Genomic DNA, 27,686 nt, shown 5'->3' with positions numbered 1-27,686 from the left:
TGTGGGTGGAGGAGGGTGGGTGGGCACCCGAGGCTCTCAAACCTGGTGTAATAATTACTTTTAGAGCGGTCTAAAGTGCTCAGTATTGAGTGACAGACCCACCCGGTAAATAAATAATTTAGCGCCTCAAATATCGATTTTAATGGATTTACGCTATTTGCATTTTTCTTTTAAATAAAATGATATTTCACCGAAAAAAAACTAAATATACAGTGATGTTACTTATATAAGTAGCTTATCTAACACTAAATATGATTCCACCCTTGCCGCGATATGTTTGATTTTTACGGACAGGCTTTCTTTAGATCTTGATCTAGTGTTTCCTTGGGTATCAAGATTTATAGATCCACCTGACTCAAATAGACACCCAAACTCTTGGCCCCTCATTTTATGAATTATTAGCGATTTGGGAAATTAAGTCTTTGTGTTTATGTTTTTTGTTTGTTTTTTTTTAACTGATTTGTGTGAGTAATTGTCCTTAAATAAAGCTCACGATATCTTAAAAGAGAAAAGTAATTACATTTTTTTCTTTTAGTTAAACAATATTTTATTTCGACATTTGCTCTAGAGCAAAAACGTGATTACATTGTGAGAAATAGTAATCTCATGTGGATCTGATTCGCTATATTTCCCCAAAATTTCCAAGTTCCCAAGTAATACCTGCACCAGGCCATAAAAACGCGCATGGCTTAACTTGACTTAACGTTTTTTATATGATTGCAACACTAATTTTAGCAAATTATTGACTACAAACTAGCTACTTCTGACAAAACCAAAACAAAAAGATAAAAACAAAGCAAAACAAAACAGGTAACTAGGCGTTATAAGAATGCAGTAATAATACAATGGCTGTACTGATTAACCGGCGCTATTTCACCGGGGATTGGCAGACGTTTTGAGACGGGGTGCGTAATTCTGCTCCACTCCTCTAGGCCGGGTTGTTCGAAAGCCGATTAACGCTAATCCAAGATTAAAAGTTAACCGAGTTTTTTAACTCGCTTATTAAAGATGATTTTAAAAGCTCATTTAAATCTAACGGTAAAGGAAAGTCTAAGGCAGAAGTAAAATTAATGTACTCGAATCAAAGTTCACGTTAACCCAGGATTAGCTTTATTGGGCTTTGAACAACTCGGCCCTGATAATTAAAGTTATTACAATGAAACTGGATACATAAAAAACCTCCATAATGGTTTCCTTTTGAAGCTCGCCAAATAAAATAGGTTTAAAGGAAGAAAAAGAGATTAAAATGTCTCTCAAAATGTGGTTCATATAGAAATATCAAATCGCTTGAACAATTACAATCCTAATCAGAATATTGCCAGTAGGTTATAATTTAAGGAAAATTATTAATATTCATATTAATTTATATAATAAGTGAAAGCTTGTAAAAAAGGTTCGCGGCTATCGGTTAAATGGTGAAATGTTACGAAATCTACGTTTGAAGTCAACGCAAGCACTTTTTGCGCTTTCTTCTTCCCCAAAGCTTAATAGGGTTAAATAAATCAAATTGCACTAACCTTGCTAATCATTACTATAACAAGAAGGTAGGAACGAGGTAGGCCATGTAGGTAATATAAACAGTTCTTCAGGTCATTCCATATGATGTATGAACATGACTGCCGGTGTCGTTTTTTTCCCTTAAAGTCTTTGTTTAAACGAATCATACATGTTCAACTGTTTGAAATTATTTCGATATGCAGTTATCAAACTTTAGACTGAGCCTCTAATTTTCCGTGAAGTGTTGCCCTTATTATCACGTTGCCTGATAAGTGTAAAGGCGCCTTTGTTAGGTAAGGGTCGGCCTATCTTAATTCAAATAACAAATTAGTTATATAAACAGGGCGTCAGACGGCAATATATGTCGTCTCGGTTTGGACAGTTTTAACAAAAATAATACTGCACATTCGCAAGCAGCGTGTTGGTTACTCATACTTCTCCAGCCCCGCAACCTAGTGCGCTGGCCAGCTACTGGCTACAATATTAAGCGATCTGAGTGGCTGAAATACAGGTAACGGGTATATGCCCTAGTAGATCTAGAAAAATGGTTGAGTTAATTACTTCTATGACACTACAGTTGTATAGACAAAAATAATACATATGTAAAATAACAGTGATTATTTTAAAACACCTTTGCCAGGTTGTTTAAGGCCCGATTAAACCACTCAAGGGATAATATGAATTTTGGTTCTAGTATAATTACTAATCGGTAACGATTATACCAATTTATTATAGTCCCTCAGTTTTATCTTAAACGACTTTTCTTTACAATTAGTTTAAAATGAGCTTTTCCTTTAAAGACAATAGTAACGAGGGAGACGAAAACCTTGGTTAATTTTAATCGGGGAGTAAGCGTTAATTAATCACCTTTCGAACGACCAGTCCCTCGAATATTAGAATAATCGGCCAATTATAGTTGGACATGCGATGAGTATTGCCAAATCGGCGCTATGCACCTCGTTGGCCGTTTATCATCTTATATCCAACGCGCGTTTGTGGAAAAAAAAAAATGATTGGTGTCAATTTCAATTTCAAGTCAGATTCAACAGAGCTGTCATTTGAACCAATCAGTTTTTGGCTAGCTAAGAAATACAACCCCTGTATAAGTATTACCGCGCTATTTCCAAAACGAGGAAAGGGGAGTAATAAATAATGTATAGCTACTAAGTAATAAATACCTCATTTACAATGTTACCTGGCGAATAAATTCGATCCAAACTCAGTAGCAGGGGCACGAAAGTCTACGATGGGCTAGCATATCTAATGTCCGATAAGGAGGGAAGAAATAAGCAGAGGGGGAAAACTCAGGTATATTATTGACGGGAAGGTGCAAATGTCAGGTCAAATAGCAAAAAATTCATTGCGGCTAAAAGTAGTACCTATAAAAAAAGTCCAGCGGCTCAGAACCTATCCTTAAAAGACCGTAAAGACAAAAAATCCTGCTAAAATGTTTCCACCCAAAATCAGTCCACTAGAAAATGTCTAACCTCAAAAGGCTACCATGGCTAACGCCTAACTGTAAAATTAACTGAGATCGGTCTTCGCACCTCCTGGTCGATCCTGTACCTGGTAACCCCCTTCCCCCACCCCCTTCTCTGTTAATGAAGAGAGAACAAATAAAACTAAAATAATCCCCCTATCTACCGAGAAAGAGTTTTTGATATGATGAACGACCTTTTTTACCTTCAACTGACTCTAATATTATTGATCGCATCTTACATATCTTGTTTACTTCAGAGTTAGATTCAGGATAGCTTGAACTTTCTCTCGGGAAATCAATCGATTAATTTTAGATGTAATGATGATTTTTATATTGTGTTAAGGGACATCAGTGATGCCCTCATCAAAAACGGTCTTTACTTACCAAATATAATTGAATAATCGCCCCCTCTGACTTTTGAACTGCACTGTTGCTCAATTTAGATTATTCATTCATGCTGAGATCGGAACATCACTGTTAAACATGTTTTAAAGAGAGATCCCGCAAACGTTTAACGTTTAACGGTAGTTTAACTGATTAAAACAATTTATACTCTGGCTCAGAAACTTTTAAGCAGTTAACAAGTTTCGTCTCCCAGGTTTGTTTTTCAACAGACTCTGGGCAGTCTATATAGCTTCTTTGTTTCAATTCATTGGGAAGTTTGCTTTTGTCAACATCGTCAAGTTTAATGACGATTAGACTGTCATCTCTCCATTCTGTAAGTCGACGAAGCGCGTACTCAAATTCGCTTTCGCAAAAACCACTGTTAAAAAAATTGTGGGAAACAACAGCTACTATTTTGCGGGACTTGTACACACTATCTACCATATTTTCTCTATATAAGACTCCAGGGGCAAAATTCCGGTAGTGAATACAACACTTTAAGTAATGCTTTTCTTCAAGAGTTGGAAGAAGAGTTGTTTTCACCCATTCCTCGTCTTTTGAGCTGTATATGATGAACGCGTCATACTCAAAATGAGGAACTGTAAATAGACGCAAAAAAAAAAGGAAATTTAAATTCAGTGTCTTGTATTATTAAGCCAAGTCTATCACCAATAGCTTGTATTCTCACAAAAAATATACATATTTCTTTTGTTAGTACAGGGAAATGAACCACAAAGGAAAGAAAACTTCAATATGATACAACTGTGTAACGTTTCTTTCACTCTGGTGGATTGAACTGTGACAACGTTATCTTTTCTTTCTTTTTCAGTTTTTTTTATCTTGCAAACAACATTTTTGCGTGAATGACTTGTTATTCATTAGTTGTAGCAAGACCCCCTTCTGGTTTTTTCAAGGGTAATAACGCTTCGTAATTGTAATTGATCTGAACAGAATCGTGTTTTAGGTACAGTACTGTGCAGTGCAATTCAAGGAGTAATTGTATTATGTCGTTTTTGATTGGCTTTCCACTCCCTTTTTTCTTTCGAAACACTACGCGCGGTTACGAGGTTGTCTAATTGTATCATCCATTATAAATAGTTAAACAGTCACTTTCAGTAAAATATGTACCTCCAGTAGTGATTGCATGCCTGACATGTCTTTCATTGTCGAAAAAATCTGACGAATGAAACATTGTTTTTTTCGAGACAAATTTGATAGGTATTATTTATTAGGCGAAGCATAGCAAAGAACTGAGTCGTTTAGTGTAAAACAGTTTAAAGAATTCAAACTTAATGGTGGCAAATGTTGCATCAACCTCACAAAATTTAATAACTTACGTTTGTGATGATATTTTGCAATGTAGTTGTTATCCTCTGGAAAACAAAAAAAAGAAAAGCATGTTTAAACCAAGAGATCGGGAGAAAAAAAAAAAAGGGGGTTTTAAATAACAATGCTCCTCTTTTTAAAGGGGGTTTAATTAATTAATAAATGTTTAGCCGATTTTTTTATTTTTTTTTTAACAAGTGTGATCCAAAACATAGCACAAAGTTCTGGAATAAGGTTCATTACTATATCAGGTATCTAGAACAAATGTAGACTGTATTGATCAAGTCAAGGTGTTGTAAAAAAAAAAAAACTTGTCCGAAGATTGAAGCTTCTTTGACTCGGAAATGATTTCATTTGTAACTGTACTGTTAATGGGGTTATACCTTTCATTTATCATTTACCTACTGTATCATCATTTCTCGAGGCCATGTCCTTTTGAAGACGCTCTCCAGCATGGATTTATCTTTCGTGTATAAAACACCATACATCGTTTTAGAAACAAGCCTCGATTTTTTTCTCTTGCTGCTCGGCTTCAAGGTAAACGGTGTTAACTTCGCTGCTTTTATATAAGAAAAGTTGAACCTAAAATGCCATCTTACATCTGACAACCGAATTTGGCCTCAATGTCTTATTTAGCTCTGTCTTATTACTTCTGATTATGATGCGTTTTCGATCGAGTGATTTTTAAACTAATTGGTCAAAAACCACGATGTTGAAATACCCTTGCAACTTTCCACAGAGGCTTTTGATTATTTCGTCTAAATCTACTCACCTTCAGTTTTCCTAATGCTGTGGAATGAGGTACTTTTCTTTGATCGACAATAATACCAGAAAATCAAGCTTACAGCGGCTATGGCTGTCACACAAGCAACGGAGACGACGGCTGTTACAAGTTTGTAATCTTTGGAACGGTTTCCTAAAGAAATAAATTAAATCTAAAAAGAATGCACTCAGTGAAAACATCACATTTAACCCTATCTAAGGGTGAAATTTTTTGTCATTTTGGACCATCCCGGCTCTAACGCTGGTTGAGCTACATGTAATTCGAAACAATCAATTCAAGCTGGAGATGATGCAGCGTTCCTTATTTATTTGTAAATTATTTTAAGGGAAATATATTATCTAAAATGTTTACAATTTATTATTATTATTATTATTATTATTATTATTATTATTATTATTATTATTATTATTATTATTATTATATGCAGTAAAACTATCTGTATGCACAGTATAAGGAAGCAACACAGGGCGCGTAGCGTAACCTGTGAGCCAAGCGAAACTTAAAATAGCACGCGAATAAATCAATAAAAAAAATATATATACATATATAAAAAATATAAAATATATAAAAATATATAACAGTCATAGTCTATATAAAAATGTATAAAAGTCATAGCTGGTCTATCAATCTTGGTATAATAAAACATTATCATGTTACTACTTTGAAAGTTCTTGCAATGTTCAGCGTCGCCGATAAAACCGCCTTCTGCATTCTCTCTAGGACTTGAGTAGTCTTTTGCCCAACCATTGATCGCACACTAATCTCTGTCTCTTTCGACCAGCCGCCTAGCACATCCATGATAATATTATACTGGTGCACGTCGTATCCTTTATATTGCTCCTTCAGTTCCCACCTCAAGGGACCATACTTCATAGTTTTTTCCTCGCTCTTCTTCTGTCGATTACTAATCCATGGACAACTCATCTCTATGGTCATGACTTTCTTGCTCTCATGATTCACAACCCTCGCATCGACCCGGTTGGCTCGCACCTCCTGACGATCTGCATACAGAGGTACGTTCCACCACGCTTTTACTTGTTCTGACTTGTACACCGCCTTTGGAATCACTGGCGAGTACCATGGTGGTACTTCCTCAAGAAGATCTAGGTCAATTAGGAGCTCGTAGAACAGGACTTTTAAAGCCATGTTATGTCTGAGCAAATACTTGTTCTGAGGTAGTGCAGAACACCCGGCCAGGATGTGCGCGACACTTTCTTGGACATGACCACATGACCATTACTATTATTATTATTATTTTTATTGTTATTATTATTATTATTATTATTATTATTATTATTATTATTGTTATTCTTATTCTTATTCTTATTCTTATTCTTATTCTTATTCTTATCATTATCATTATCATTATCATTATCATTATCATTATCATTATCATTATCATTATCATTATCATTATTATTATTATTATTATTATTATTATTCATATTTTTTCTTGTGCTTATACTTTTCATAAGAGTTGTTTTTTCGTCATTAAGGATCATAATCTAACTTCCGAATATATTTTTAGTGATGATAAATCACATGATTTATTATTATTATCATTATTATTATTATTATTATTATTACTATTATTATTATTATTATTATTATTATTATCATTATTATTATTATTATTATTACTATTATTATTATTATTATTATTATCATTATTATTATTATTATTATTATTATTATTATTACTATTATTATTATTATTATTATTATTATTATTATTATTATTATTATTATTATTATTATTATTATTATTATTATTATTATTATTATTGTATGTCCTCTATTCTTATTTAAATCGACCTTCGCTGGAAACGGTTGAAACGGTTCCCTTGCCTTTCAGTAAACCACGCGGGCAAGACTACAAAATATAAGTTGGATAAGCAGCAGCATTTCAATAAGCTGAGAATTTTCTTGCTTCTGCGGCGAATTGTCGTCCGTGTTTCATTGAGGAAACGTTGCCTGTCCCCCACGAATGTGTTTTTCAATGACTGTCGTTAACAATTAGTAAAGACACATTAGAAATATGAGGTGATGTGATGTGTTGTAATACCCATTATTGAGATATACACGCACCTGAGATCGGAGGACTGGAGTAAGCTAAAGTGAAGGAAAAGAATGACTAATTTAATACGGTCAGTGCAACAAACAAAAGCTTTTGAACTGGGAAAAAATTAAATATCTTTCAAAATATCGTTGCCGTGCACGAAAACACCAAGTTACGTAAACAGCTCAATGCCATACAAATTGAAGAAAAACCGTGAGACACAAAGCTGGTTTTGTTTACGCTTTAATATATTTAAAAAAACTAGGACTGTTCAAAGTCCGCGCGGGTACTCTGTGTCCACCGTTGCATATTCAGCAGATCAGTATTCAAATTCAACAAATGGATACATTTGTTAATGAATACACGCACCTGAAGTTGGGGATGGTGTAAGGAAATCTACAAAGGAAGAAAAGTATATGAAGTAAACAAGTAGAAAAACAAGCATTCTCCGTGAAGCCACTCTTCCACGCAACAAAATGCATGAAGCGTAGACCCGGTTGCATCAAATTAGCATAAGATGAACAGACATTTTTTATTTTTCATTTTTTTTTTATTTTTAACCGTGCTATTCTTATTTAATCGACCTTCGCTAGAAACGGTTGAAACGGATCTCTTGTCTTTCAGTAAACCACACGGGCACAACTACAAAATATAAGCTGGATATGCAGCAGCATTACAATAAGGTGAGAATTTTCTTGTTTCTGCGGCGAATTGTCGGTGTTTCGTTCAGGAAACGTTGTATTCTCACCAAGACTAAATTTTTGAATTAGTAAATATTTGATATAGGATGTGATGTGATTTTTTTATGATACCCATTATTGAGACAACACGCACCTGAGATCGGAGGGCTGAAGTAAGCTATGAAGGGAAAGAATGACTAATTTAATACGGTCAGTGCGAACAAACAAAAGCCTTTAAACTGTGTGCAATTGTACCTTATTATACCTTTGCTAACAATACTGTAGCGTTACTGAGGCCAAATCGCTTTCCCTCTTTTTTCTTTTTTTTTTTGTTTTTCGTTTTTCGTTTTTTGTTTTGTTGTTTTGTTTGTTTTTTTTTTTTACCCTTTATAACGCGCACATGACAATTCTCCAGCAATGCACGAAAACACCGAGTTACGTAAACAGCTAAATGCCATACAAAAAAAGAACCTTGAGTCACAAAGTTTTATTTTGTTTCCTCATATATTTAAGAAAGCTAGGAATGTTCAAAGTCTGCCCACCGTTGCATATTCAGCAGATCAGTATTCAAATTCAAGAATGGATACATTTGGTAACGCATACACGTACCTGTAGTTGGGGATGGTAAAGAGGCATCTGTAAAAAAAAAGATAAAGGAACTTAAAGTAAAATGACATGAAAGCAAGCATTCTGTTTCAGTAAAAGACATCGTCACTAACAGTAAAATACACGTGTGGGGTTTAGGCCCGTTTGTAGTAAGAGCAACCTAAGGTACTTGGAGAGTTTTCTACAATTTCTCTCCTTAATTTTTTGCTGGATACAAGTTTACGATGCGAAATAACCAAACGTTAGTGTGATATAAAGGTTTAGGCCTAAACTTAAGTTAGGCCAGGCCATAATCAACTGTTAGGTGTTATTTTCGCAGTTGTTAATTAATGGCATAGAAAACTTCGATGGCCACTAAAAAAATCAACTTTTTCTCCTAATTAACCCTGCTTACAGTAGTCGTAAGATTTTAGAAAATAGGACAGCAGAGATTTTGAAAAATGCAAGCACTCAAAGCTTAAGTCGTTAAAAATTAAAGTAGTAAACAGAAAATCAGGAGAAACATTAACAGGTTAGTTTGCCACCGATTAAGTTAAGTTTTTTTTTTTTTTTTTTTTTTTTCTTTTTTTTTAGCTTTAGATCATTTCGGTTTGTATATCCAGACAAATAAAATTGAAGAGAATTTTTTTATTTTTTTTTTATTTTTTTTTTATGTTTCCCGGCCTCGTCTCAAAATGACGCACAGATGTTTGGTCGTAGCATAGTAAATGAACCCAAACTCAGCAAGAGTTTAGCTTAGATAAATTAATGCTAACAAATTATATTAATGAAATCAATCCCATTCACTCTACCTCCCTGTATGACACTCGAAATACACCAACCTGTTGTAAATGCCTCTTTGGGGCAATTTTTCGGAACTAAACAGGCTATGGAATTGGAAACAAAAGGTCAGTTAATGCTAATACTAATTATTAAAAAACTACACGTAATGTTACAACCCCGGACACTACAAATAAAATGTGCGGACCACCCTCCCATCTCCTCGTTTCAATGAATGTGTTGCGATGATTTCAACAAAATTTATTCGTTTCTCGTTTGATAAACTCGCTCGTACTCACAAGATCGCTCGCTTTTTTTCTCCTCGTGTTCTAGTGCCAAAACCGGTCCTGACCGGTTCGGCTTACGTCACACACGCACCACAGGAACCCCATTTCGGGTCCGACACTCTCCCCCTATTTGATACACGCAAGTGGAGCAAATATAATCACACAGCTCCATGCTTATATAACAGCAACAGTTTTAAAGAAATCTAATAATTCGTGACTCCGCAAGTCCCTGGGTCTGTTCACTTGTTCCCTTGCTCTGCAATCTCTCTGATCCGCTTCGCCGCAGCTACAGCAGCCCGCCTAGGGGCGAACTCTCTGGCTCGAGGATTAAGCTGCACCGAGTTTCTCAACTGTGTGTCCCGTACGTCGCACGACAGCTCCATTGGACATAGCTGTTGGATTGCTCGCTCCAAGTAGGACTTCCCCGCTCTCAACCTCGCTGCTCGGACGACGCCGTCACGCCCCTTGATGAGTTTCACTACAACTCTAATGTTCCACTTTCCACGGTTGCGCTCCTCACTCTGAATTAGCACCACATCTCCAACTTTCAGTGTCAGCACCTTGGTCTTGTGTTTGAGATTGTGTCTCTCCCTCAAACTCCTGATGTATTCTGTAGTCCACCTTGACCACAGAATGTCCTTGCAGCGACGGAGGTATCTTGTCCTCTTACGTAGCTCCACATCCTCCACTGACTCTGCATCCTCCTCTGGCAGGAGGTTACGTAGCCCGTGCATCATGACGTTTGGCGTTAGCACCGGAAGTTCAACATCATCTTCAACATAGGATAACGGGCGGTTATTGACGGCCACCTCCACCTCAAGCGCAACTTCTTCAAGCTCTCCGAATGTCAGGTACGTTCGTCCCATAGATTTGTAAAATGACTGTTTCACAACTCCAACCAACCGTTCAAATTGACCCCCCCACCATGGGGCTCGAGCGAGGTTAAACTGCCAAATGATGTTGTGGTGGGCCAGATAGTCTTGCAATTTCTCCTCCCTCATAACACTCTTGAGCCACCTGGATGCAGCCACAAAACTTCTTCCATTGTCCGAATAAATCTTCGTAGGCCTCCCCCGTCTCGCAATGAAATGTTTCAAACACCTGATGAAACCAGCAGTGGTCTGGTCAGTTAGTAACTCTAAATGGACCGCTCTCGTTAAACTGCATGCGAACAGTAAAATGTATGCCTTGCCTTCTTTCTTCCTCGAAATCTTATAAGTTATGGGCCCGGCGTAGTCCACCCCTACTACTTGGAACGGAAATGTCCCCTCTGTACGATCCACTGGTAAGTTTCCAGGCGGTGGATTTTGGAGCTTTGTCACATGGAACTTCTTACACCCATAGCAGTGGTTAACCACGTTCTTCGCCAGTTGCCGGAGACGGGGAATCCAATACTCTTGTCTCACATGCGCCATCGTTAGGCCGACTCCCCCGTGTAGCGTCAAGATGTGGGCGTCTTGCACCATTTTTTCTGATAAGACTACCCTGGGTGGCAAATACACCGGATAATGTCCTTGAATTCTTCCTCTGCACACATAGATTCCTTGGTCATTCTTCTGAAGGTTGAGCCTTTCTTGGTCTTCCAGAAACTTGTCTGTTACACTGAGTCTCTGCTGCTCCCGCCATATCCACCACTTGACCTGTATCTCCGTCTCAGCTGTTGTCAAGGGTCCGCTTACTCGGTTCCACTTCTTGTTCCGGCAATTTTGAAGGAATCTCATGACCCATGCACTGATTCTGATCGTTCGCCAGAAGGTATGCCTTTCCAGCACTTCATCGAAGTCGTCCCTCGCCTCCACTGCCACTGCAAACGCCTCATTAGTAAGCTTAGCTTCTGCTTCCGTTTCTTTGTTAGGCTCTGTCACTACGTCTCCCGGCCACTCCTCTGGCTTGGAAAACCATTGTGGTTCCGGCAACCACACATTACACAGCTGATCTGCCTTGCAGCCTCTGCTTCCTATGTCGGCTGGGTTGTGTTTGGAGTCGACATGTCTCCATTCAATGTAATCTTTGTCGCTGATCTTGCGTACTCTGTTGGCCACAAACTGTTTGTAAGTACCTCCCCCCTTGATCCAGTGGAGTGCGACAGTACTGTCACTCCACCCATGGACTGACTTGATTGGATATCCTTCAAGTGCGACTCTCACGTTCTCCACCAGGTTAGCGGCCATGTGAGCGGACACAAGTTCCAATCTTGGAATTGTAAGATTCTTCTTTGCTAATCTTGACTTTGCTGCTATTAAGCCCTTGCTCACCCCGGAGGCTTGCGTAATCACTGCATAGACGGCCGCTGATGTACCAACTCCACTTGTGTCACCGAATACATGCAACTGGACTCCTTCGATCGGCTCCTTGAACCTTGGTATGCTCCGCAGTACTTCAACCTTGTTGGGGAGGCTCCTCACAAACTTCGCCATTGTTGTCCAATTCTGTCTGACAGTTTCTCATCCCACGGTAGTCGACTGTCGCATACTCCGCGGTATAGAAGCTTTCCCACTAATGTTGTGGGCGACGCTACACCAAGCGGGTCGTACACTGCAGCTAAGAATCGTAGCATTCCTCTCTTAGTGTTATCAACAGGTTCCTCAGGGAAAGACACTGCAATTGTGTCCTCTCTCTTGTTCCACGGCAAACCTAATATCTTGGATTCACCTTCCTTAACTCCCAACTGTTGCTTTGCGTAACTCTGCTGTTCATCAACAGGCACCCCATTCTCACCGTCTAGCTGAGGCTCGTGCACCGGAACAACATTCTCACTCTCTAGCTGATGCTCGTTGGAGTTCCACTTGTGCATGGTAAACTTAGCATCCCTAAACACTGATATGATCGTCTTCTTCAGGTCCTGAACCTCTTCTTTGGTGTTGCCCCCCGTGATGACGTCATCAACGTATAGACTCCTCAAGATCTCGTCTACCTCCACTGGGTATTTCTCTCTTAGGCGTTGCAAGTGCAACTTTAGTGTTCCCGCCAACAAGAATGGCGACTGGACCAACCCGAAGAGCGCTCGCGTGAATCTCAAGGCTTCAATAACTGAAGGGTCCTTGTTCTTGAGCCAGTGGAAACGTAGTGCATCCCGGTCTTCAGGTCTTATGCGTACTTGTAAGAAGGCTTGTTTGATGTCAGCTGCTAAGGCTACTGGCTTTGACGATTTCGCACAAGAACGTTCCACAACAGATTCTGCAAGGGAGGCCCCGTTTCTAAGCACTCGTTTAACGACGGACTATCTTCACTTGGCTTAGCCGATGCGTCAAATACAATTCTGAGTTTTGTGGTCACGGCAGTTTCCTTTTTCAAAGGTTTGTGAGGGATTTAAAATACTCTCTCGTTTGGCTCGTCTACAACTCTCTCAGCTATCCCTTCAGTGAGTTGCTCTTGGATGATCTCATCGTACTTGTCTATCAGACCAGGCTCTCTCTGCAACTTCCTCACTAGACCTTGTAGTCTCCTGATACTTCCGCGTTCGTTCGATTGCAGGTGATCGTGACCCGGCTTCCATAGCAAACCCGATTCGTACCAACCTTCGTCACTTCGGTTCAGTTACTCAGAGAATTCGGCAAACACTTTTTGCTGGTCTGCTTCTGGTCTATCTGCGAGTCCTAAAACATCTAAAGAGCAGAGTTGTTCGTAGCCCGCTGCCGATGTTTTCGTCAAATAAACGTTGGATAGCGCGGCTTCTCTCCCTGTGGACATCATCGTCCACCCCAGCATAGTGAATTTAGCAATGGGCTCAGACGGCTGACCAACTCTAGGTTTCGTCTCAGTTTTGATCCTCGAGTAGTCGCTGGCGCCGAGTATTACATGAATGGGTAACTCACTCTTCTTGTCATCGTCATCTATGACCACTCCCTGCAGGTGACGATACTTGCTGTCCAGTTCTCCATAATTCGGATTTGGGACTGTGAGTAGAACACCCTTGTCCACCTTATTGATCTTCGTCATCATCTCAAACTTCCCATCAACACTTTTAACCGTTACTGAATACCCTTGTACCTTTTGAACTGTTGAGCAAAGCATCATGTCAATCTGTCTATGTTCGATATGAGTTGGTCGCTTGTTAAGCCGTTCAATCAGAGCCGCTGACGCATAAGAGCTACCCGCACCTGTGTCTTGTAATGCTCTGCATTTGATCCCATCGACGAACACCACTACCACCGGATAAATAACAGAACCCTCACCAGTTGCCAACATCATTTGACTGTTGCTAGGCAGCCTGTCACAAATAGACGTGTGATGTCTGCCACCGCAATGTTGACACGTGTACTTGCTGTGGCACTCCCGTGCTCGATGTCTTGTTCCTGTACAGTTGAAGCATAGCTTCTTGTCACTCAAGATCTGCCTGCGCTGGTGCAAGCCAGGGACTTTCTTGCACTGGGTGGAACTGTGATCCTCGCCATTACAATAGATGCAGTTACGCCCCACCTTCGCACTCTCATCTTTGGTCTGGTAAGCAGGATTTTTCCTTGCTTGGACGCGATTTCGCGGGTCATGGTTCGGAGGATAACGACTTCGCAGGTCAGGCTTTGGCGGTTCAGCTTTAAGGTTTATCAAGCGTCGCACGCACAAACCCTCCTATTTCGTTAACCTTGCCCATGGTCTCTAGCACTTGTATATGACTTGTTAGCTTCTCGTAGAAATCATGGATTTCTGCTGGGTGTCCACCATGAATTTTGGATATCCAATTATGCATTGCATATGTGCGTTTGCTACCTCACTGGGTTTACCATACTTGGTTTTCAATATAGCTTTGGCCCTTTCGTAACCCTCCGTCGTGAAAGAGAGTCCGTCAATGGACGCGCGGACACTGGATACTAGTAACTCCTTCAGGTAAGAAAACTTAGCAACTTGAGTTAGTTTAGCCTTGTCGATTTCAGTTTCGAATTGATTCCAAAACCTCATCCAATCCAGGAAAGTCCCTTGAAATTTAGTTATCTCCAGTTTTGGCAATTTCGCTCCGACACTGCTCAAATTCCCAGATTCCTCCGTGGATGCCTTCGCCGTTTTCTCAAGACTCGCTCGCGCTTCGTGTTTAGCCTTTTCAAGCTGGATCTTTTCCTCCAAATTCCGTTTCCGTGTCTCTTCCTCGCGTTTTTCCTCTTCGATTGATCTAATACCGGCAGCTACATATTCCACTTCTTTAAGAATTCCTTCAAATTTACTGATTTGGCTATCTAAAGTTTCGGTCCAAAGTCTGACCTCTACAGGGTCTTCCCACTTTCAATACGCAACTCCTGAACTTCCGATTTGAGCTGATGTGTTTTGTCAATAACGTGCTCCAATGCGCTTCCATGCCTCTCAATTGTCTTCAGGTCTCCGGTCTCGATTACTTTCGCTGTATCTCCCGCTGTAAATTCAAGCATTTTCAGTTTACCTTGAATCTTCTCCTGCATTGTTTTGATTTCGCCTTCGGCGCTCATGTTGTTGACTTCGGTGTTTCTTCGCTGTGTTTACATGTAAAATTCCTCTCGTCGCTCACTTCTCGCCGCTCGCTGTTACTTTCTCGAATCACAGGTGTCCTGGCAGGGTCGCCACCTTTTGTTGCGATGATTACAACAAAATTTATTCGTTTCTCGTTTGATAAACTCGCTCGTACTCACAAGATCGCTCGCTCTTTTTCTCTTCGTGTTCTAGTGCCAAAACCGGTCCTGACCGGTTCGGCTTACGTCACACACGCACCACAGGAACCCCATTTCGGGTCCGACAAATGGGAAAAGTGGTGGGTTGGTTTCAGAGCGGATTTCGCGGAGAAGAAGAGGATTATTTCGTTTTCATTCACTCCAAGATTTTATATACAGTCAAATTTCCAGTAAGCAAACACCCGTAATTACAAGCGTAGGTGGTCGCTTATGGGAGATGTTCGCTTACGAGAGGTTCCAACTATAGCCAGTTTGACTTGGAAAATTTAATTAGTTTGGAAAGGTGGTCGCTCAAGAGAGGTGGTCGCAAGGGAGGTTCGGCTGTATGCATGTACATTGAGTTAGTTCCATTCAAATGCATTGGGCTTGCTCACTGCCTATAATTCCTTGGGAATAATGTATACTCGATCGCTGAACCTTCTGCCTTGATTGTTCCTGATCCTGCTCTCAAACAAGCGGGAAAGGAAACCTTTTGACTTACGGTTGGCGTAAAATCCAAACTCTTCAATCAGTTCACAATACTTACTTGTATATTTACTGATATATGAAACGCTTACAAACGGGTAAGACGTTATCTATGAATAAACAACAAAGAGAGAGGAAAGTTAAGGGAAACGCAAAAGCAACATTCATTACACGAGTCCAGGGCGCCTTCTGTCCTCTGACGAAGATAAGCTTGCAGTTCAGGTCTATGTTGACTGAGTGCTGAGTGAGCGCAGAGTTTCTATTAGCAATGGTATTTCCAAAACACTGCATTGGTTTATGAAACTAAACTATGGGGACCAAGGTCGAGTACAAGTCAGGCCATAGAAGGAAACGCCCCTTCGGATTCTACTGAAAGCACAAATCGGTCGAAAGCAATTCACAAAAAAGGCCAGTTAAGCTAATAACAATACATTATGCTTGAAATATGATTGTCTATTGTGATTAAATCACTTCGAGAACAGTACACAATACAGCCCTGAAGCTGATAGTGTTAGGATTAGCTAATCCTGCGGTAGTAAAATGTAATTACTTGGTTGGGTGTAATTGTCGTAGTTGTTTTATAACTGTCGGATCGGCATAGACACCATGAATTTCAAGCCCACGAAACTTTGAATCAGCATACGTATGTTTTAGAATCAACAAGCAAAAAAAGGGACCTTGACAGTTTGTTTGCAATGGCACGCTAAACACAGACGTATCAGCGTTAAGCTAGACATAGAAAAGCCGAACCCTCGATTATCTGGACTCGGCGTGTCTGGGGTAAATAGTCCGGACAATCGCAGACGTATGAGAAAATACTTAAAGAAAAGACGATTAACTAAGGAAACACCATACAAATTTTAACACTCACCACAATATCAAGTAATGACTCATTTATCAAGCCTCTTGAGAAATTATCCACAATATAATGAGTGACGTTCTGAAAGTTAAATTTCAATTAGTCTAATTGATTTAGGTAATCAACAAAAACAAAAGATACAGAAAACTTCAGCAAATTATAAGTACAAATTGGTAAAGTCGCCCATTAGGAGGCTTGTGGCTTAGATAGGATGCAATAGCCCTTTAAGTGATAAATAAAGGAAGAGCAACTGTAATCATTCAATCTTTAAACACATTCCATTTCAGAAAGAGCCGACTCAGATTCCAAGCACACATAACTTCCTTTTAATAATCAAAGGCCACCCAACTTTGGTAGATAAATTTATTTTTACATTTTATTGTTTATCTCACTTGAGGTTTCATTGCACATGTGCTTTTCTTTTCTTTTCTTTTTTTTTTTTTTATTAATGTTGTTAATTATGCTCCATTATTTTGTGCACAATACCAAAATACAATTTCAATGTTCCCTTGTTGTTGATTTATAAAGTTTGATTACGAAAAGATATTATTTGTATCTTTAATAAAGTCATGGTGATCAACGTGACCAAACACAGAATTACCAATATTTCTGATCCAAGCCAAAGGAAATTTTCGAAATGAAGATACTATTCAAATTAGTTTTAGAACATTACCCTTCAGTCATTTTCAGGTGCAAAACATGACAAATTTTGTTTGAAGAAAAGCGATGTCACGTGACCTCTCAGTGCGAGTGGCTTTCGTTAATGAAATTTACAGAAAAGTTCTTAAAACCTACCTCAGTACTGAAAATGAAAGGAAGTTCAACGGAAATTTGGAATAGCAATGGTGTAACCGATGCATGACAAACTATTTTCCAATGGTCATCTAATACGGTTGTCCTAATTAATTTTTTAGGACGTACTTTAAGGTTCTGTTTTCTTGCCGAGATCCTCCATTTAAACGTTTCTGTCAAATAATTGTTAACTTAGGGATCCAAGGGGCATCACTTTTGCATTGGATGCATTGAAATGTTTTATTTTAGTTTTGTCTGGTTAAGGGGGGGTCCTTGTTGGCTTAAAAGTTAAACTGTCTGTACCTGAGATGGCTGTGTAAACTGGCCGTCCTCGGTAGTCGGTCATGACATTGATTTAACAACAGTCGTTTTAGTTAGTTATCATTCTACATGGTTGTAAAAATTAAGTTACACAAAATTTTGTTCTGTTGCTCACCTTTCCCAAATGCGGGCATCTAGTGAGAACGGAATTTTCAACCAGATTAACAATGCTGTATACCAGATGGTATCCTTTCCAGTCTACTGAAATATCTAATAACAATAACCGTTCCAGTGAATATTTTGCGATTTCACGTCTAAAGTCAAACGTGCCCATTTGATTTGTTGTATGATAGCATCGAGATTCTTTCGTAAACATTATTGCCATTTGACATTGGGTAAACGTATAATGAGTCGGTGTATAATTATTTTCAAAATCGACGGTATTAACAGGTTTTTTCGAGGGATAAGTATCTGTTTTTTGCAGTGCAAAAAGAGGAATCGTTATCTAAGGTAGGGCAGGATATACTCCATTAGTCTCGTAACTGCAAAACTGGTCACAGGTTTCTTCTTTCCAGTCAGCGCTTATTATGAATGCTGTAATGGTTACCATTATTTATTTATTCATTCATTCATTCATTCATTCATTCATTCATTCATTCATTCATTCATTCATTCATTCGTTTATTTATTTATGTATTTATTTATTTATTTATTTATTTATTTATTTATTTATTTATTTATGTATTTATTTATTTATGTATTTATTTATTTATTTATTTATTTATTTATTTATTTATTTATTTACTTATTTAGTTATTTTTATGGCTTCATCCATTTCATTCCAATCTTTTCCTTATATTTCCAGTCTATTTCCAGTCCAAATTCCAATTCGACCCGGAACACACGGACACCTTTGAACGAGTTCCTAGAGCCCTTTAGTGCCGTGTGGGTAAATAAATTACATATATATTATTACATTTTATTGTATCATTCTTTATGTGACCTAATGCAGAGGACAGGTATAAATGTGGACTAGCTTATGCCTCGTTCGACTTTTGCTTGCTACTCTTTTGTTCATTATGGTCCATAAAGCGACAGACAAAATTGTGACCACAAAATAACCAGTTAGAGCGGACGTACCCATGAGATGCAGCGGCGTAACTTTAGCTATAATATGATATATTATTAGAACAGAAATACAACGATAAAAAGGTTCAAAACAAGTCTACTCACTTTGTAGAGGATCCCACGATACAATCGCAAAGAACCTTTCTGTATCTTTGAATTTGTGGAAAGTTGCTTTTAAACCCGTTGGATGAAAGACCTCTGTGTCATTACTACATTGTGCGTTTATTCCACAGCCTGTTGGTTCAATAAATGAGAACACCGTATTATCAAATAAGGGCAGTAGGAGAAATCATCTAACTCAACTAACGTACACCAGTTCGGATTTAAGATGGCTCACAACGGTTATAAGCACTTACCTTCAGTTATGATTTGGTCGATCATCACTACCGCTTTCCATAATTTGACAGTTTGAGAAAAGTTAAGGCGGCTCTGGAACCTCTGATTTCTTTTTTTTTTTTTTTTTACTTTGCAAGACGTTTCGTCAAGACATACTGATTACAATTGGATAGTAACAAAATGGTTGTTACCAGCTTCGTTTGTGAGAGGATGTAGGGTTAATTTTTAATGTGTTACATTGCTGTTTTTGTAACCTATAAGTCAAGAAGACAACTGTCACTTGTTTACCATTAATTATGCATTTGTTTGGTACCATTATTGTTTTATCAACTGATAAATGGTGGTAGTATTGACCTATCAAAGTGTAAGTGTTGGAAAGTGCAGGAAACTGGTGCCAGTCACCTTAATTATTACTCACAAAAGGCAATGGCCGTACTCCTTCAGGTTAACATTATGACGGAGTACGTCAAGTTGCGCGCTGCCTTTAAGAATCGCAGCCTCTGGAAAACAAGAGCTGCTTTCCATCAATTAAGCAAATTTCACACCCAATGAATGATTCCATTCTAAAACGGTCAATCTGAGCCATTTGAAGTAATTAACGTCATGGATACATGCATATATTAACGAACACGTTATGTTCATTAATTAATTAATTAATTAATTTAATTATTTATTTATTTTACTTATATTTTTTACTGACGGTAGCACGCATGATGAATTAAGCCTTTGTATTACACTTCTGTCACTAAGCTACAATACTGTACTCATGAATTCGGTTTTACTTACACTTTGAATTTTCGAGAAGGGTAGAATTTCCTTGACTGCTCGTGACGTCTGGAAAAGAGACAGTATGAAAGCAATCAAATTCAATCATCACCACGGTTGATAAGGTGAGTTATAATTAACACTGACAACGAAAATACGTACGTCAGTCGTTCTAACTGTTGGTCAGTTTGTTGGTTGATTACAAGAAGTACTTACAATTTTGTGATATTGATTTATAGTTTTAAATTTTTTTTTTTTTTTTTTTTTAAGTTTTCCTAGCTATTTGACTTTAGAAATGTCTAGTTTGTGCTCAAATACAATTAATTTCGATCACCTTGGACCAATAGTTGGCGATTTCATTGATCCACCAATCGTTTAATTAATCGGACAGGTTTGATGATGGGGCAAAATCGATTTCCTAGGTATGATAACAATTGAGCTCACCTCGCTTTATTCGTCTCAGGAATGGCTTTATGTGCCTACTTCCAAGAAAGCTCATCTTTCCTAAAACCAAAAAGAACTTGTTACGATTAATACGCGAATGAGAGGTTTAGGTGTCTAGTTTGGGCATATGTCACAATATCGTGCTGACAACTCAGTATATGGAGTCCATTTATGCTTGCACCTAGGTCACTCCAGAGAGCCAAGTTGTACTGCAGAAGAGAGTGAAGAATCTCGGGCATGTAAAAGAAATGCGCTATTATTACTGAAACTACTAGATACGCCCCACAAAGCCAAGATATTGTCGTATAAGCACTACAATTGCACAAGCTACCTGCAACTTACTAGTTTGACGAGAGACAGCGTCAAATGATGGCATGGGAAATAGGGGAATCTGTTCGGTGGTAAACTACCCAGTCAAATGCTAACTCACCCCGTTTTTGTAGACACTCCTCAAAGCAAGACTGCCGACTTAATAGCTGCAAAATAAAAGCAAAATAGCACATTCGGCGTTGTAGTTTCATGAACATTGCATGGCTTTGATTCAATTTAGTCAACAAAATTTTAATTTGCTTAAAGGAAACGACTCTTGATCAGATTTCCAAGAGTGTCACTCTAATAACAAAGGGAGCCAAGAAACCAATGGGATCAAAGATAGGTACTGTTAGACATCTTTGCTCCCTGTCCACCAAGTTCCTGTCAGCTCTTTTGGCTTAACCGTGAATATGGAAGTGCCATATTCTTGACATCTGAAGTAACTCTTTAGACCCTATCGGTGGAAGAAGTGCCTTCGTCTCCAATACTTTGCAAGGATGGCGATCGTTCCTTCTCAGGGATAGTATTAAGTAAATATAAAACATTTGATTAGATCCACTTGTTAAGCCTTCATCCACCCAGTGAGAGCAAACGGACTAATCCAGCTTGTAGCCTAAAATGCTTCCAGAAAAGATGGTACAGACTCGAGCAGGTGATGAATGTTTCAGTTTCTTTCAACAGTTTAGCTCCCGCTCGTCCATTATAGTGATCATGACAGACTTCCATCTTATTTTTTGGGTTCTTTCGCCACAGGAAAACCCAAGACTGACCAGTCGTCCTCGGGAGCTACAACTCCAATGAAAATAGCATCGATTCCAGCAGACATGGCTATCGACTCCTGCCGAGGGAGTATTGGGTCTAGATTCAAAATATTAAATAACAGGGCTAACTGCCTAGAGGGTTTTTTGTGACTGTCGCAAGTCTTTGAAACAGTTCATTGTGTAGGATAGAGAATACACTGAATTTCGAAGACATGACAACACAATTCTTGTTCTTTGGCCCTTGCAGCATGAGACAATTTCTATCTCCCGTAATACACGGTACCTGCAGGGTAATGGAAGTTTAGTAGCGGGATGGTTATCCATAGTGGGTGGCATGTGAGTACTGAAGGATGATGCTTCAATATTGCTTTATTTATCCTTAAAGTTGCATTCAGAGGTGTTGGGGCACCAAAATCTCTGTGAACATCAGCCTGGATTTATATTCACTTTTCAACAGATCAGCTTGGTTCAACCGCTTGTCTCTTTTGTGCTTTTTCTATTTGACACCGGCAGGGTGAAAGTGAAAAAGTGTCAATGCCACAGCCATATTCATGCAGATTTTCAACAGCAGTTGATCCCATCTCCATCTTTTCCCTTTGAACCTCTTGTAAACTGTAAGGAGCTTTAACGTTTTTTTTTTTTTTTTTTCTTAAGCGTCCTCTTCAGCTTTTAAACGGACCGCTTCTGCTTCCAAAGCCTTGGTTTTCTGGACTTCCTCAAAAATTGAATGCGGTTTCTCTTGTCCTAGGCCAGATTTAGCTCCGAGCCATGTCCAAACGCGCATTCTCTCAGCTTCTTCCTTAGCTTTTCAAATTTCCTTAGCAACTTGACCTGACCTGAAATTTTTTCATTTGCAGTTTCCCTTTGCTTTCAAGTGACCGCTTGCACTGCCACCACTTTCACTTTCACTGTTGCAGGATCCACCAGAAGCTTTCCCGAGAATGGCCAAATTAAGATCTCACTATCAGCTGAACTCGAACATTCACCTAAATAGACTTAATACAACATCTGTAATGCATCGTTCACTCGACCAAACTCTACAATTTTAACCATTCCAGCACTGTACCGTGTACAGTATCAAGGAAACGCTCGTTGAAGTCATTCATAATTCGGCGAGAGACATGGACTGCAAAAAGGTTCGCAAAGTGGCTTAAGTGCAAGACTAAGAAAAAGTCTGATTATCATTGGGGAGCTGAACCGTCCGGAGCTAGACCATTTACTGGGTTCATATATGATTCACATGCTGCATACTACTAGAATCGGCAATGTCAAAAGTTATATAAAGAGAGATGGTAAATTTTAATCCCGCGCCATGATAAATACTATATCCTCTTCGTTTCACTAACGAGCACACTAGATCCCAAAAGGACTCGGTGTTTTCAACAATTTCGAGATCTACATTTCTGCAGATATCGGCGTCAGGAAATTTAACGAAATAAATATTTCCTTCTAACGGTCTCGAATGGTTTTGAGACGAAAACTGTCCCGGCTCTCAAGGATTGCAGCAGCTCCAAATGGCAAACAAGACAAAAAACTCGCTCGAATTGATCACGGTACAAGCTATCGACATAACAATAACTAATGTTTTAAAGCAACACCTGTCCTTTCAAAGTTCCATGCAAATACAAGAATCACCTTACGCAGAACTTGTCAGGTTTAGATTTCTAAAACATTTAACGTTAATTATTGCTTTCAGTTCACAAGACTGTTGGCGGCGAACCGACATTTAGTACTTTCGAGATAACGAATTTCAACACTTCAAAGTACAATAGTAATATTTTTCCCCGAAGTTCAACAGGGACGGCATCCGGTGGAAACTGAGTCACGTTACAAATAACATTTAATCTAAGATCGTGTTTCATAATCAGATAATGCCCGAATAAGAAAGTAAAATCCATTAATCACCTCAGTCAACATCAGCTTCAGTTTTTTTACCTTAAAAGCAATAAACATGGCCGCCGCTTGTAACGCTACTGACAGTCAGTTCATTGCTTAATTTAAAAATATAAAATTCGTAAAAAGGAATAAAACCAACCAGTTAACCCTGTTCTTCATTATTATCAATGAAATTGATTCAGCCAGTTATTGGTAAAATTTAGGCAACAGTCAGTCTCTCGTTAAAGTGCAGTGGTGTTTAGAAACACTAGAATTTCAAAAGTTATTACAACGAAGCGGTACTAAAATTTCAAGTTAAGAGTCGAGATGCAACCTAAATTAAAACAGGAAGAGCCAAGAAGAAGGACGCGTAAAGGAGGTCGAAGAAAACAACATTAATTTTTAATGAAGCTCTCGTTTACTATCTTGCAGCCTACGAATACAGTTGAGTCTGATCATTCCCTAACTCCTCTAGCGACCAGAAACGCCGGATGACTGGACTACTATGTGGACGAGTGAGTGAAATTGAGAGTTTGCTTAAGACATTGAAATTTTAATAAGCCACTATCAGAGAAGAGCTTACCTTAACACTGGTCGTTGGCCAGAAAACAGGCGAACAATTCTGCAAGCAGTTCTTTATGGTTTGCTGCGACCAGTGAACATCCTGCTTCTCATCAGCAACAAAGCCGTTGCATGGAAGAAAAAATGCATACTGCCAAAGGCTCACAACGAAAAGAAGGCAGTAAAACATGGCAAGCTGTTAACGCTGAGTCGACGACTACTGGTACTCAATGTCGTGACGATAGCGGCAAATTAGTGCTTTGTCGCTGTTGACATCCAGGTCTGTTTTCTTGTTGACTGAAAACAGAAAATTAAAATGGTAAATTCCCGATACCCTTCATGATCACTCAACCCGCTGGATCACGTAATATACCGTTTCTACTTTATTTATTTTGAGTTTACTGCTTCGCTTTTTTAAACCTAAGTATACCTAAACAAAGAATATTCACATTCACTACAATGCATGTGTAGATCCAGAATATAGCCATACCTCCAACAAGGAAGAGGTTTTCTCGTAGACACACTACGCCTCTGGGATTTTGAATTTAGCTTCACGCCTTGCATTAATTTTTTTGGGCCGGTTTGTGGACTCTTCGCCATTCTGTCAATTTATTCTAATTCATACAGTGAGTCGGATGAGTCCTAACACAAAACAACCGGAACTCCATAAGGTGATTCCCCATAAAATGTTTCGTTTATTATCACCCTTTCTTCTAGGAAAGTAGTTCGCGATCGTTCGGTCGGTTTTTGAAAAAAGGGATAAAAAATGTTGAGCCTGCACGATATTTTTCCTGTGACTCCCATTTTACACTGAACGAGCAGGTGTTAGTAAACTCTTTATGGAGTGATGCCAATGCAAGAAAAGTATAGAAACACCCTAGAAAAGAAGGCAAGAAACGACTCAGAGGCATTCTTAAAACAAAATAGGTCGGTCGAACGATGAAAAACGAAATAGTTGATGGGGATGGCCTAATTTAACAGCAGATGTCAGATTGGCACAAGGATGATCGTACACTCACCGATCTTCAAAACACATTTAAATCATTCAAATCGGCTGATTTCCAAAATAAATTATTTTCGATTTCAGGTCAATGGAAACTCTTAATAAATCTTACGCTTGGATTTCTGAACAGGAAGTTTTTCAAAATTCCTGTGTCTCGTAATTTTAAAAAAAAAAGAAGAATAAATTACTGAAAACGACTGGAAAAATTATTAAATATAATACGTTTTCCGCTAGGTACCCGACAGCCCTTGGGGTCCTTCAGTTAAAAATAGCCGTTTAACAGACAGAACATGACTGCTGGTCGATAATGGCCTAAGGGAAAATATAAAGGTGACAAAATGTTTGTCGAACAAAAAGGCATGTCCTCAAAGAGATCTTTTTCCTAATATCGTGGTGTGATATCATTTGAGTCATTGGTAAAAAATTTGCGCTATGTCCTGCTCACACTGGTTCCATGTGGGAAATTCTTTATTGTCTTAAAATACGAGCTTGCGTAACTGTGAACCGATGAATTAACATGACATTTCATAGCGAAACATCTGGTAATACGAAAAACAAATTTAACAACTTTAACCATAGACACATTAATTGTCCCACAGTTGCCTTCAAAATAAAATGTTGCTCAGCGTACGCGCGCAAAGGAAAGGGACATTGGTGGATGGTTGAAACCACAATACCACGAAACAAAGTGTCAATGTCCGCAATACCGAGTCAAAAATCGATGAAATACCGAAAAGGCGTACACAAATGCTAAGTTAATACCGCACGAAAAAGCACTGCTCCGCTATTGGCTTGAAAGGGAAGGGGTAGAGAGATATAAACTCTGGGTAGATCTCTCTGTGATGGCTGTGTTAAGTAAATATATATTTTATTAGTTGGTTTAAATTTTTCGAGTTGACCAATCAGAGATAGTACCGTTCTTGACAGTTTGACGTTTGTTGACCCAAATTCTATTCAGTTAGCATCAGATCAGACTAGCGTACTAATTTAATCCAAACTTCTAATGAAAATATAAAATTCATATTTACCTTCGCAGATTTGCGAGATTTTACACTGTAAGCTCCGATAGTGATTCTCATCTAATTTTTCCTTCCAGACGGCGAACGTCAGATTCGCGTTGATATTTTCTTCAGCGCATTGATGAGAATAGTGAAAACAGCTATGGCCTTTCATGCTAACGACGCAAAACTACTCACGTTTAATGAGCGGCAAAAGAAGGACAAAAATGAGCGGGTGGTCATTTCTATAATTTGCCGTTCGCCGTAAACATTATTCTAACTCTTTAATAACATAAGAAAAATTAACATAAATTATTAGCAAAAGTAGAGCTTTGACGTTCAAACAAATTCTCCCAACTAGTATCATACGATGTGTATATAGAGCAATGAGGAGAATATACACCTTGATATTTGGGTTTAAAGGGTTAAAAGGCAGGTTCACCGCTACTACAGCGCAGCTGGTAATCTCCTACGGTGTAAATTGTCTTAATGACGTCTATACACAATTTGTTATAACTTAAACACATATGAACGGAAGCCGCTTTTATTTTAGGGAGCAAATTATACATGATAAGCACAAATTATCCTTTCCGCAGCATTTTGAGACTCTTTAAAAGACCGATCGGTTGCAAATATTTAGAACTCGCTGTCAAGAAACGAATTTCATGTTGCCCAGGTGAAACCCTCGAATGAACTATGTACGAAAATTACATTCAAACTTTCCACAAAAATTTGAGGATTCTGACCCAAAAGGAAATACTGTTAATACCGCATTCACGTCACAGTCGCTATTCAGAGAATTTCGCCAAGATTTGGTGCATATAGTACGGCGATCGCTCGGGAAGAAAGATGGATCAAAGTTAACTGTGAGGCATCCCTCTAAGAACACTGCATTATGAAAACAACGCGGGGTGATGCATTTTTAAATACAATTGTAAGGCCGGAAGATTCCTATTTTTAGCAATTTGGTAAATACTTGGAAATGTTTACAAACGAAAAACACTTGCCCGGGTTCGGGTACATCGAAATTTGCATTCAATAAGAATTATAATTACAGCGGATGACACACTGAAATATATACATATATGAAATACATACCTGAACTGCGAGTGAATATTTAGTTTAAATGTAGGATATTTTAGATATTTCACTTGCTTGTAGTCATCTTTCGCGGATGTCTTACAAACTCACAAAATGAGCAGCTCCCAGTTGGTTAGTCTGTCAGGAGGGAAGTAATTAGAAACAAGAAGCTGTTACCAGCTTAGGGACCGGTCATTTTTTATCGCCTGGGGCCGGATTTTGGGCTAAACACGATGAAATTTAGCCGATCCCCCCTTTAAATGTTATTATATTGAAGTGATCCCCCCTCATAACTATATATAACTTTACTGATTTCAACCCCCCCCCCCCCCCCCCTTCAAGTCTTTGTACCCATATTCACCTTTCGACGTGTATATTTAGCGTTTTAAACGTTCATGTACAGGTAGTATTTCTAACTATGATGTACTTACAGCATGATAAAGCCGTTATCGCGCAGTCTTTTTTTAAAAGTGTCTCTTGATCCGTGTCTTTCTCTAGTCTGGATCCAGACATCTGAATTCATTTGACATACAAGCAATCTTGCTTCAAAC

The 27,686-nt window shown here is 38.7% G+C and overlaps 2 protein-coding genes across 4 annotated transcripts; both read right to left on the bottom strand.

Moving 5' to 3' along the window:
- LOC146478947 (uncharacterized) lies at nucleotides 1–27,323 on the bottom strand. 3 transcript variants are annotated; one of them, XM_085111248.1, is made up of 17 exons: nucleotides 27,154–27,323; nucleotides 24,077–24,351; nucleotides 20,976–21,021; nucleotides 20,546–20,605; nucleotides 20,123–20,170; nucleotides 19,106–19,234; nucleotides 18,048–18,142; nucleotides 16,832–16,900; nucleotides 16,022–16,070; nucleotides 9,638–9,682; nucleotides 8,820–8,846; nucleotides 8,365–8,388; nucleotides 7,900–7,926; nucleotides 7,560–7,583; nucleotides 5,460–5,603; nucleotides 4,699–4,734; nucleotides 1–3,960 (listed from the first exon to the last, which is right to left on the bottom strand). In XM_085111248.1, the coding sequence occupies exons 2-17, from the start codon at nucleotides 24,242–24,244 to the stop codon at nucleotides 3,515–3,517; spliced, it is 1,437 nt and encodes a 478-aa protein (XP_084967374.1). In that variant the 5' UTR covers nucleotides 24,245–24,351; nucleotides 27,154–27,323; the 3' UTR covers nucleotides 1–3,514. The 3 variants fall into 3 exon arrangements, with proteins under 3 accessions (XP_084967374.1, XP_084967372.1, XP_084967373.1); XM_085111246.1 differs by lacking the exon at nucleotides 27,154–27,323 and adding an exon at nucleotides 26,086–26,223; XM_085111247.1 differs by lacking the exon at nucleotides 27,154–27,323 and adding an exon at nucleotides 24,545–24,649.
- LOC146478948 (uncharacterized) lies at nucleotides 5,875–6,682 on the bottom strand. The gene has a single exon (XM_085111269.1). The coding sequence runs from the start codon at nucleotides 6,615–6,617 to the stop codon at nucleotides 6,120–6,122; it is 498 nt and encodes a 165-aa protein (XP_084967395.1). The 5' UTR covers nucleotides 6,618–6,682; the 3' UTR covers nucleotides 5,875–6,119.
- Nucleotides 27,324–27,686: the final 363 nt, after the last annotated feature.

Source organism: Pavona decussata, unplaced genomic scaffold (assembly GCF_977016875.1).
Source record: "Pavona decussata unplaced genomic scaffold, jaPavDecu1.1 SCAFFOLD_61, whole genome shotgun sequence".
Classification (NCBI taxonomy): Eukaryota; Metazoa; Cnidaria; class Anthozoa; order Scleractinia; family Agariciidae; genus Pavona; species Pavona decussata.
This window is presented reverse-complemented; position numbering and strand designations above follow the sequence as displayed.